This window comes from Hemitrygon akajei, chromosome 9, assembly GCF_048418815.1.
Source record: "Hemitrygon akajei chromosome 9, sHemAka1.3, whole genome shotgun sequence".
Lineage (NCBI taxonomy): Eukaryota > Metazoa > Chordata > Chondrichthyes > Myliobatiformes > Dasyatidae > Hemitrygon > Hemitrygon akajei.
Window position 1 is genome coordinate 121,822,819 of NC_133132.1, and position 12,939 is coordinate 121,835,757.

Below are 12,939 nucleotides of genomic sequence, written 5' to 3' on the forward strand. Positions count from 1 at the left end.
AATTACAGAAAGACTTAACAGGATCATTGATAATCAAATGTAATAAGTCTTTCAGTGTCAGTTAAAACAGATTAAAAACGTTTAGAAATTGATGGCCCCACCACCCTTTTATTTCACAGTCTGTCCCCATTTTTTTTTCTCTTGCTTGTTGTTTTATTCTGTTGTTCTTGTCTTAACCTTTTCTCCTATTCTTTTGTTTACTATTCTCTGCACACGAAGCCTAAAAAGGTGATGTGGACTTTGGAAGATGGGGGAAACCCTGAAGTGGAATGCAAGTGACGAAGTCGGGTTTCAAATGTAGCAAGTTGGTTTTCAAACCGTGGGCTTGCCCGGGGTTTCATGATGTCACATTGACTGAGGGTTGGCCTTCAGAAGGCTATGGATTCAAGCCCTTGTCCAGAAATGTAAGCATGGGAGCAAATATTCAGCTCTGATTGAACACCGGTCCACTCCAGTCTGTGTGAAAGATGCCTTTTTTTTAAAAAAAAAGGTGTCATTCTCTTTTCTGACCTTTATTGATCCTCAATTGACATCATGCAAAATAAAATTGTCTGTCTATTGCCTCACTGACGCTTGTATTAAAATAACTACAATTCAAAAGTGGGTATTGGGATCAAAGTGACATTTTATTTCCTTTTGAGTTTTAACTCAAGTTTTTAGGAACTGTTCTATTTCAATTATTTTATAAGCTGCTAAGTATTTTCCAGTAATATTTCCCAAATTACCAGAACTGAGGTTTGAGTTCATTGGACCCTCACTACTAGTACCAAGTAACAGTTTCACAAAATATCCATTTAATATTGCCAATGATAAATGTGGTTTGTTGATTGAAAGTTGGTGAACAGTTTGGGGAAAAATCACTGAATGAATCAAAGATCATTTAATCTTTCATTATTAGAATAAGAATAGTAATTCTGTGTATTCTTCATTCTCTTTTGGCCCAGCATTTATATGTACTAGTGCAGTCCTTTAATTGATGAACTTTTTTTTAAAAAACTGCATTTTCTAATTGAAATCTATGACTGTCTTGGGTACAGATTTGATTTGCACAGAGGCAGTAGTTGGGGATTGGCTAGTGATACTTTTTTGATTAACTTTTTTTGTTCTAGAATCTATCCACGTATATCAGTGCCTTAAGTAAATATGCTCAACTGCAATCTCTGTGGACGACCCGAAACTCTGATCAAGTTAGTGCACTGACATGGAGTTTTGCAATCTATACTACTTGCAGTAAGTATGACTTTAAAATGGATCTCATTGTTTGGCAGACAAAACATAAAAACATAGAAAACCTACAGCACAGTACAGGCCCTACGGCCCACAATGCTGTGCCAAACATGTATTTACTTTAGAAATTACCAAGGGTTACCCATAGCCTACTATCTATTTTTCTCTTAAAAGACCGTATTGTAACCGCCTCCACCACCGTCACCGGCAGCCCATTCCACACACTCACCACTCTGCGTTTTTTTTTAAAACACAACTTATCCCTGACATCTCCTCTGTACCTTCTTCCAAGCACCTTAAAACTGCCCTCTTGTGCTAGCCATTTCAGTCCTGGGAAAAAGCCTCTGACTATCCACACAATCAATGCCTCTCATCATCTTATACACCTCTATCAGGTCACCTCTCATCATCAATCACTACAAGGAGAAAAGGCCGAGTTCACTCAACCTGTTCTCATAGGGCATGCTCCCCAATCCAGGCAACATCCTTGTAAATCTCCTCTGCACCCTTTCAATGGTTTCCACATCCTGTAGTGAGGTGACCAGAACTGAGCATAGTACTCCAAATGGGGTCTGACCAGGGTCCTGTATAGCTGCAACATTGCCTCTCAGCCCTTGAACTCAATCTCACGGTTGATGAAGGCCAATGCACCATATGCTTTCTTAGCCCACAGAGTCAACCTGTGCAGAACCTTTGAGTGTCCTATAGACTCGGATCCCAAGATCCCTCTGATCCTCCATACTGCCAAGAGTCTTACCATTAATACTATATTCTGCCATCATATTTGACCTACCAAAATGAACCACCTCACATTTACCTGGGTTGAACTCCATCTGCCACTTCTCAGCACAATTTTGCATCCTATCAATGTCCCACTGTAACATCTGACAGCTCTCCACATTATCTGCAACACCCCCAACCTTCATGTCATCAGCGTATTTACTAACCCATTCCTCCACTTCCCCATCTAAGTCATTTATAAAAATCACGAAGAGTAAGGGTCCCAGAACAGATCCCTGAGGCACTCCACTAGTCACCGACCTCCATGCAGAATATGATCCGTCTATGGCCACTCTTTGCCTTCTGTGGGGAAGCCAGTTCTGGATCCACAAAGCAATGTCCCCTTGGATCCCGTGCCTCCTTACTTTCTCAATAAGCCTTGCATGGGGTACCTTGTCAAATGCCTTGCTGAAATCCATATAAACTACATCTACAGCTCTACCATCGTCAATGTGTTTTGGTCACATCCTCAAAAAATTCATTCAGGCACGTAAGGCATGACCTACATTTAACAAAACTATGCTGACTATTCCTAATCATATTATGTCTCTCCAAATGTTCAGAAATCTTGCCTCTCAAGATCTTCTTCATCAGCTTACCAATCACTGAAGTAAGACTCACTGGAATATAATTTCCTGGTCTATATGTCTGTTCCTTTTCTTGAATAAGGGAGCAACATCTGCAATCCTCCAATCCTCTGGAATCTCTCCCATCCCCATTGATGATGCAAAGATCATTGCCAGAGGCTCACCAATCTCCCTCACCTCCCACAGTAGCCTGGGGTACATCTCATCTGGTCCCGGCGACTTATCCAACTTAATGCTCTTCAAAAGCTCCGGCACATCCTCTTTCCTAATGTCTATGTGCTCAAGCTTTTCCGTCCGCTGTAAGTCAGTCTGACAATCGCCAAGATCCTTTTCCATAGTGAATACTGAAGCAAAGTACTTATTAAGTACCTCTGCAATCTCCTCCAATTCCATACACACTTTTCCACTATCACACTTGATTGATCCTATTCTCTCACGTCTTATCCTCTTGCTCTTCACATACTTGTAGAATGCCTTGGGGTTTTCCTTAATCCCGCTCGCCAAGGCCTTCTCATGGCCCTTTCAGGGTCTTTATAATTTTCTAGATCTCTATTATTATCTAGTTTTTTGAACCTTTCATAATTTTACTTTTCTTCTTGACTAGATTTTCAACAGCCTCTGTACACCATGGTTCCTGTACCCTATCATCCTTTCCCTGTCTCAATGGAACAGTATGCCATGCAAATATCCCCTGAACTTTTGCCACATTTCTGCTGTATATTTCCCTGTGAACATCTGTTCCCAATTTATGCTTTCAGGTTCCTGCCTGATAGCTTCATATGTCCCCTTACTCCAATTAAACGTTTTCCTAACTTGTCTGTTCCTATCCCTCTCCAATGCTATGGTCAAAGAGATAGAATTGTGATCACTATCTCCAAATGCTCTCCCACTGAGAGACCTGACACCTGACCAGGTTCATTGCCCAATATCAGATCAAGCACAGCCTCTTCTCTTGTAGGCTTACCTACATATTGTGTTAGAAAACCTTCCTGAACACACCTAACAAACTTCACCCCATCTAAACACCCTTGCTCCAGGGAGATGCCAATCAATATTGACGAAATTAAAATCTCCTATTATGACAACCCTGTTATTATTGCACCATTCCAGAATTTGTCTCCCTATCTGCTCCTCAATGTCCCTGTTACTATTGCGTGTAACGCAGTAGAGTTATTGACCCCTTCCTGTTTCTAACTTCCACCTACAGAGACTCCGTAGACAATCCCTCCATGAATTCCTCCTTTTCTGCAGCCATGACACTATCTCTGATCGGCAGTGCCATGCTCCCACCTCTTTTGCCTCCCTCCCTGTCCTTTCTGAAACATCTAAAGCCTGGCACTCTTAGTAACCATTCCTGCCCCTGAGCCATCCAAGTCTCTGTAATGGCCACAACATCATAGCTCCAAGAACTGATCCACTCTCTAAGCTCATCCGCGTTGTTCATGATGCTTCTTGCATTAAAATAGACACATCTCAAACCATCAGTCTGAGTGTAACCCCTCTATCACCTGCCTATCCTCCCTCTCACACTGTCTCCAAGCTTTCTCTGTTTGTGAGCCAACCACCCCTTCATCCATCTCTTCAGTTTGGTTCCCACTCCCCAGCATTTCTAGTTTAAACTCTCCCAAATAGTCTCAGCAAACCTCCCTGCCAGGATATTGGTCCCCCTCGGATTCAAGTGCAAACCATCCTTATTGTACAGGTCATGCGTGCCCCCGTTCCAATTTCTCAGTCACACATTCATCCTCCACCTCACTCTATTCCTATACTCTCTGTGGTGTAGCACAGGCAGTAATCCCGAGATTACTATGTTGTGGTCCTGCTTCTCAGCTTCTTTCCTTACTCCCTGTAGTCTGTTTTCAGGACCTACTCCCTCTTCCTACCTATGACATTGGTTCCACTATGTACCACGACCTCTGGCTGTTCACCTTCCCACTTCAGGATATTGTGGACATGATCAGAAATATCCCGGATCCTGGCACCTGGGAGGCAAACTACCATCTGTGTTTCTTTCCTATATCCGTAGAATCACCTGTCTGACCCCCAAACTATAGAGTCCCCTTTCACTGCTGCCATCCTCTTCCTTTCCCTACCCTTCTGAGCCACAGGGCCAGACTCTGTGCCAGAGGCATGGCCACTGCCACTTCCCCCAGGTAGATTGTTCCCCCCCCCCCCACCCCCACCAACAGTACTCAAACAGGAGTACTTATTTCAAAGGCCACAGGTGTACTCTCTGGTACCTGACTCTTGTCCTTCCCTCTCCTGACTGTTACCCACTTATCTGTCTCCCGAGGCCCCGGTGTGACTACTTGCCTCTAGCTCCTATCTAACACCTCCCCACTTTCCCTGACCAGACGAAGGTCATCGAGCTGCATCTCCAGTTCCCAAACCCAGTCCATACAGAGCTGCAGCTCGACGCACCTGGTGCAGATGTGGCCGTCCGGGAGGCTGGCAGTCTCCCGGACATCCCACATCCAAAACCCAGTACAGAACACCAGCCTCACAGACATACTTCCTGTTCCTATTCTTCACAAGTAACTTTCCTCATCTCAATGCGTTATCACTGAAGCCCCGTTGGGCCAAAGCCCTCCTACTCTGACCTACTCTACTCATACACCCGCTCTATAAAGTTGTCTTCTTTTTAAATTCTACCCGCCAGTCTAACTCGCTGACGTCCGTGCACCTGCGCAGTTGTGCCTTGATCAAACCACTGAAAAAAAATTTTTGGCAACACTGTTTTAGGTTGGACAGTGGGCAAAAGGTTGCACATTGCCAAAGGCAACTTATCAGAAGTGCAACTCTATAGTTAGGCTGAAATGCTATTAAAATATGTGAAAAAATAAAACTCCTGGGGCTACAGGGGAAGTCTTGGAGATTGGAATTCACTTCATTCCTTCTATGAAACACCAACACAGAGTAATTGGCTGAAGGTTTACCAATGCTATACTAATTCAGTGATTTAGTTAGTATAATAACTAAACTAATAGATAAGGAACCAATGAAGGTTAATAAGTGTAGGCAGGATTTGTGAGTACTCAGGACTGTGAACAACACAACTGTAGATAAGTAGAACTGTGACCGACCAGAAAGGTGGAAATGAGTAAAGCAGTCAGTATATTGGGATAGACTATTGCTGTGAAAGGAAGTTACTACAGCAGGGTGTGGAAACACTATACACATGGTGAATGTGTTTTTCCACAACGATGAGCTGTGGATTCTGTTCTGAATTTGATGCAATTATTAATCTTTGAATTGTGACCTTAATTTTATTATTCTTACACAGCACGAATCTTCACTACACTGATGACCACCCAGGACACAGCAGGTGAATGGGTTTTTGATATGTATGCAGTCTTCTTATTGCAATTCTAATTTGAAATTTTGGAATTTTTGCAAATTAAAATTGATCAACTCTTCCATTGTGAAAACATCACTTTCATCCAAATAGCAAATGTAATGGTTCTTAGAATATAAGAATTTCTCATGTATTGAAAAGGGAAAAGGTTCCCAGATGAAAGAAATGAATTCTCTAAATATCATATCTAGTGAATAATACCAAAATTGCCATAGTATTTTTACATGGTTTACAAAAATATGCATCCTTATTTGGTATACAACTGAGTAGTCTGTCTATTTGACCACAGGTATGCAATTCTGTATTACATGGCCCATCCCTAATTACTCTTAAATAGAGTCACTCAAAGGGTTATTTTGGGAAGCTTTTCAGAGTCATTCGGTTGCATTGGATTCACCTATAGGCATAACCAGGGATAAAGAAGACATTTTCTTTCCAGACAAGGTATCAGTGAACCAGATGTGTTTGGGCACTTCTCTGGTTGGTTTCTGGTCACTTGTACTTAACTAGCTTTTTATATCAAATAACAAATTGAATTTATATTCTCCAGTTGGATGTGGACTCATTTCCTGCTCATTAATCAGGTTCTTGGATTACTAGTCTAAATGACATAACCAATACACTACCAGGTTTTCTTAACCCACACAATATTTTGGTTTCCCGGGATAATTGGGTCAATATGCATGTTATCTTTTCCTCAGTGTTCCCTTGCCTTCAGTAACAGGTTTTTTTTCATTAATAATACAAGGAGTTGGTGCCTCTTCCTTTGCAAGTAGTAAACTTGAGGAGGACAAAATCTGGTAGCAACTTTTGGGTAGCACTGCCAGCTGATCGGAAGTAATAAAAACATTTTTTTGTAAAAGAAAAAGGAGCCTGTTGATTTATTTCAGAAAGCCTAAAGCAGTGTATATGCACCAAGCATAATTACCCTTGTCCAGCTAACAGAGGTGATGTGGTTATTTCAAATAAATGGAAATTAATATAAAATACACTTGATAATTACAAACTTCTGTAATAAAATCATGTGACTTATACACATTTGGCTTGTTGGTACTCAAATAAAATGTACATCTTATATAATGGCTCTGATTTCCTTTCCAGTGATTATACGTTATGTGATTCTGTGTTTGCTGAATGTGTGGGTGTTGACTACCATCATCTACTACAGGAAGACTGGAAAGAAACAAGTATGAACACGATGAGGAGCTATATCTCAGAACTGCACAACTGGATTTCTGGATTGAAACAGAAACCTTCCAGCAACCCTTTCTCATTGTTCATTTGAAATATTTTGTAAAGGCAATCAACATAAATACCCCCCAAGAAATTCTCAAGACATTGTGGTTGGCAAGACATAGTTTGGAGTCTTGGCAATGTATGTGACTGTGTGGTCTCTTCTGGACCAAGCCTAGAAACTGATTAAAATAGTTGGCAGGGCTTCTCTTTATTCAGTCTATCCGATGGTCTTTCATAGATGCTACTCAGCCAGCAGAAAGTGGATGAGAATAAATTCTGATGAGCTTTTTACTTTTTGAATAATACAAAGGAACAGCTGTACTCAGTGCAAGAATTCCATACAAAATGAAAAGCAGATGGAGGCCTTTATTCCAATTGATACAATGATTATTAGTATAATCACAAATACTGATTTGTAACAGTTGAACCTCTAAAATAAGAACATCTAACCCTTTAATCCGTGGTTCATTACTATTTATATCAGAACCCTCCAAAATTAACCCAAAGCAATTACAATGCAAAACTAAGTTAAGATTGTTTTATTATATATTATATCTGCACTACAGATACTAACATTAAACATGTTTTGTTTCCTTTATGAGCACTTAATACTGCAGTATAATTAATTTGAAGCACAAGGTAAGCATGTTCTCTTACCAAGCTAACCAGTGTAACCCAATTCATTCTCCTACATCGGTGATGTCCCCTGCACTCTTTTCAGATCTCCCCTTTTCCTTTGCCCTTTCACTTTAATTGATAGTAGGGCCAGAATTCTTAAGGTGAACATTCTAGCCCATGGCAGCTACATGTGAACCAGCATGAGTGATGCATGCATTCAACTAGAATCATTTCCAGAGTTTATTTGGAAGAGGCGCTGGAGCCACGCCAGAAAATTATAACTTGTTAGGGAGGTAAAAAAAAGAAAACCTTTCTGGAGTAAGTGAGGTCAACAGTATTCAGACACAACAACACCCTCATACTCACCAGCTTCCCAGGTTTACAAAATTGGGAACCAAGTGTATTTGGATTGTGTTTGCTTAATGGAATAAGAATTTACAAAAGTTAAAACCTAAATCTAAAAAATATAGGAGAGGAATTTGGATCTAAATTGGATGGCAAAATAGTTTCTGTGAAGAAATGGAAGTTATTTTACTAAAATGCATGGTCAGTTGACAGGAGGAGTAATGACTGATATGAGATGTATTTTAGATTTACTCTACACATGGAGGTTATTTAACAATGTAAAATTTTTCATACATGTAGGACAGAAATCTAGCTTATGTATAAAATAGTGCAGTCCAGAACATAGCATTTTTTAATATTATTGGCAGCTTTTGAAATTGTGGAATCAAAGTGATTCTACTAAAATATGAGGAATTTGGTTGATGAAGGAATTTTTTTAATATAAGGCAGCTACCTTTAAGATTATGTTAATAGTTTATTTAACCACAGGGATACCTAACTCTTTAACACCACTTACTTTGAACCTTAAATTAAGAGAATAGGTTTTTTTTTCATAGTTACTTCATATTTAAAATTCAGGGCTTCACTCCTTTAAAACATTGTTTTACTTCTCAGATTCTAAGTTCAGGAAAGTTCTTGGATGGTTAATGGAAGTTTTTTTCTCTCTGTGGCAAATGTGTGGAGTGTGGGGTGAATATTCCAATGTGATACTCCAAGGACCGGCTGGACTGTTGAATGTGGAGTGTTTTGGATGAGTCTGAACTTCCATCCACATTTTCAGGTAGAAGTTCTAATGGCTAATATTTATACCCATTGATTATCTTTGCAATGTCCCAGCTTGCTGTGCCTGTTTTGGCTGCTGCATTTCCAAAAAAACATCAATGTAGGCACTGTGAAAACATGAGTTTCTGAAAGACGCCTAATAAAAGCATTTTTAGAGCCATTGGGAAGATATGTACTACCTTCATGCACTTAGTTGATTGCAACAGTTTTGAATTTTATCATGTACTGATGCAGTGTAAGTGAAGAGAAACCACTTCAGAACCGTTTTAGTTCACAAATTTGAAGGTGAGGTGAAAGGAAACTTTCACAGCTTTATTTAATTGACATTTAATTTTTTTCTATCGCTTGACAGTTGACTAAATTGGATGAAAATACGAATTCAGTAGATTCATTTTGGGGTGACCTCTTTGGATGAGTAAATAATTCAGACATTTTGATTCATGAATGCAACTAACATTGCATTCACTTTGTTGTAGCTCTGCATTTGCTGTTTGGCTTAGAATGGTGTTGGGAGGCACTTCATCCTGTTTCCACAGGTGCAGGTGTCTGTTGCACAGTGATCTTGTGTAAACTATTTTACCTTTTTCTCTCCATAATGTACTGTTAAAGTGGGAGTTGGGTATACGACCCAAAAGACAACTTTAAATATAATTCCATGCTTGCGTTTCTGCAAATAGCTTTACAGCTTAGCAGATCGAGAATTATTAAATTGTATTTCTAATAATTTTCATATGGAAAACAAATGCTTAACTAATATATATAAAGCTTAACTACATATCGGATCAAATTGTTTGGAAATGTATTCATGCAGTGTAATTTTTCATGTGACAATGTTATTTTTACATAAATATAACATTTTGACTAGACTAAATCTTTGTGTACTTTTGGTTTATTAATACCATCTGCATTAATGTCTCACATATGATGAATCACTGACTGGAGATTAGTTTCCTATTCCTCCTCCTCCTCCTGCAGATTATCCTGGTGACCCATTTATCTGTAAATTTGCCACAATGGAGAAGGAATTAGCGCAGTTTCCTCTTTCAGAGACTTTCCTGCATGCATCTTGTTCCAGGTAGTGCGGAGAAATAGGAGAAACCAGGATGGGTGGTGGAGGGCCTGTGTGGACTGAATTGTTTAGAAAGTCAACTTTGACATTTCTATTTTATTGTGGCCCACAAAAATCTATGTCTTTTACATCTAATGCTTTTAGCCGAGCTCATTGATCACACAATAGAGGCCTAAATGTGTGCTTAATCCTCCATCCCTAATGAAATACATTATACATTCAATGCTTATAATTTAAAAAAATCAAAGGTCGATAATAAAGTCCTTTAGGTGGCAGGATTGGCATAGGAAGCATTTCCTGATGAAGGTTCTTGGCCTAAAACATGAACTGATTCTTCCTCTTAATAGATGCTGACTGATTGGTGAGTACCTTCGTTTCTGTGTTACTCTGAATTCGCGGTATCTGCAGAGACTGGAACTAGGGCACATTGCCTCAAGGTTCAGGGGAGAAGATTTAGGACGGAGATGAGGAAAATCTGTTTTTCCCAGAGAGTGGTGAATCTGTGGAATTCTTTGCCCAGGGAAGCAGTATAGGCCTCTTCACTAAATATATTTAATATACAGCTAGATAGATTTTTACATAGTAGGAGAATTAAGGGTTATGGGGAAAAGGCAGGTAGATGGAGGTGAGTTTACGGACAGATCAGCCATGATCTTATTGAATGGCGGGGTAGGCTTGATGGGCCGGATGGCCTACTCCTGCTCCTATTTCTTATGCTCTAACGAATCTTGTGTTTACAAACATTACTGGGTCTATGCTACACAACAGAAAAGAATTGAAAGAAAAAGAAATGTTAAACGTAATTTCCACCATTTTTATAATGTAATTACATTAAAAATCTGATTGGATGATTTCAGAGATTGAGTTATGCAAAGCGGAGTATGGATTTGCAAGGTAACAGCATATTCAATGGGAAAGTTGGTGATGTTGCTGAAGTTTGCAGGAACTGGAGAAAGACGGATTACTTTTTGAAGTGAGGGAAGATAGCAGCACCTTTTGAAGAGAAGATGATAGAAGCTGAAAGGAGTTAAGTGTCAGGTTAGTTTTATTCATTCATACGAGGGTGGTTGATAAGTTTGTGGCCTAAGGTAGAAGGATTCAATTTTAGAAAACCTAGCACATTTATTTTTTAACATAGTCCCCTCCTACATTTACACACTTAGTCCAGCAGTCGTGGAGCATATGGATCTTGGACCTCCAGAAAATGCCCACAGCATGGGTGATTGATAAGTTCGTGGCCTAAGGTAGAAGGAGATGAGTTATTAACTTCAAACTGTGGACACTTTCTGGAGGTCCAAGATCCGTATGCTTCACGACCACAGGACTAAGTGTGAAAATGTAGGAAGGGACTATGTTGAAAAATAAATGTGCTAGGTTTTCTAAAATTGACTCCTTCTACTTTAGGCCACAAACTTATCAATCACCCCTCATAGAAGTGGACATCGTTGGCAAAGCAGGCATCCATTGTCCAACCTAAATTCCCTTCTAACTGAAGGCCTAACCTTATTTGGTGGGTTTGCAATGTGCAAGGCCAGACTGGGTTTTCTTGCTAGAAGTATATCAATTGACATATTGGAAAGGGGGGTGTGTGTGAAATGGGTAATTAACAATTGATTGGGCATTACTCGTTTACTTTTTTTAAATGGGACAACTTAAACACTAACTGGACCCGCATTCGTTGTTTTCCAAAAGTGCCTTATTGAGATTGAATCACTGCAGTTCTGCTGGTGAAGTCCCTATCCAGTGATGACAAAGGACAGCAACACGAGGCAATTATAGTGCATTTTGTAGGACAAACTCATTGTCCACCAGTGATGGAGGGAGTGACTATTTGGATGATAGGTGGGTGCCAGTCAGAAGTGCTGCCTTGTCCTGGTTGTCCGCCTCGTTATACAGCACAAAAAAAGTCCTTTGTCCACTGAATCCCGTTCCCATTTACACTCATCCCTTTTTATTCTCTCTGCATTTCTAACAACTCCCCTCTCCCCCCCCCCCCCACCAAGATTCCACCAATTACCCCGATACACTGGACAGTTTGCAGTGGCTAATTAACTTGCTGGGGTGGTGAGGTGGAGATACTCCTCCACCATAGGTGGTATAAGGTGCTCCTTCCCTCCACTAGCCTGCATGTCACCCTTGGGTAAGTGCAGCACCTGCTTAGCCCCTCTCCCCCATTTGATCAGGATCACATAGAACCATAGAACAGTACAGCACAGAAATAGGCCTTTTGGCCCTCTTGGCTGTGCTGAACCATTTTTCTACCTAGTCCCACTGACCTGCACCTGCCCATATCCCTCCATACACCTCTCATCCATATACCTGTCCAAGTTTTTCTTAAATGTTAAAAGTGCGCCCGCATTTACCACTTCATCTGGCAGCTCATTCCACACTCCCACCACTCTCTGTGTGAAGAAGCCCCACTATTCCCCCTTCACCCTTAACCCATGTCCTCTGGTCTTTTTCTCCCCTAGCCTCAGTGGAAAAAGCCTGCTTGCATTCACTCTATCTATACCCATCATCATTTTATATACCTCTATCAAGTCTCCCCTTATTCTTCTACGCTCCAGGGAATAAAGTCCATGAAGCCATGGAGGCAGGGGATATGAGCAGCTGGTGCATATCACAAGTCCTAGTATGTGACCACTGACAGCAGAAGAGTATTGATAATGGCTGGGGTCACCCGTCTTGTAAAGACACTGCCCAAAAGAAGGCAATGGCAAACCACTTATGTAGAAAAATTTGCTATGAACAATCACGGTCATGGGACCATGATGACGTATGTCATACAACACAGCACATAATGCTGATGATGATGAATTAACTTACATTTTTTTGGAATGCAGGATTCATCCCAGCCATTACAGGGAAAACATGCAAACTCCGTACAGACAATACCAGATGTTGGGATTGAATTCTACCAGCTGTGCTACTGTATTGCC

The 12,939-nt window shown here is 40.5% G+C and overlaps 1 protein-coding gene across 1 annotated transcript in view; it reads left to right on the forward strand.

Annotated features, from left to right (window-relative positions):
• Nucleotides 1-9,796, forward strand: part of slc66a3 (solute carrier family 66 member 3) — a 32,962-nt gene extending 23,166 nt beyond the window's left edge. The window contains exons 5-7 of the mRNA XM_073056921.1: nt 1,110-1,230; nt 5,878-5,919; nt 7,051-9,796. Of these exons, the coding sequence (XP_072913022.1) occupies nt 1,110-1,230; nt 5,878-5,919; nt 7,051-7,142 (255 nt within the window). The 3' untranslated portion in view covers nt 7,143-9,796. The remainder of the gene's footprint in view (nt 1-1,109; nt 1,231-5,877; nt 5,920-7,050) is intronic.
• The last annotated feature ends 3,143 nt before the right edge of the window (nt 9,797-12,939 follow it).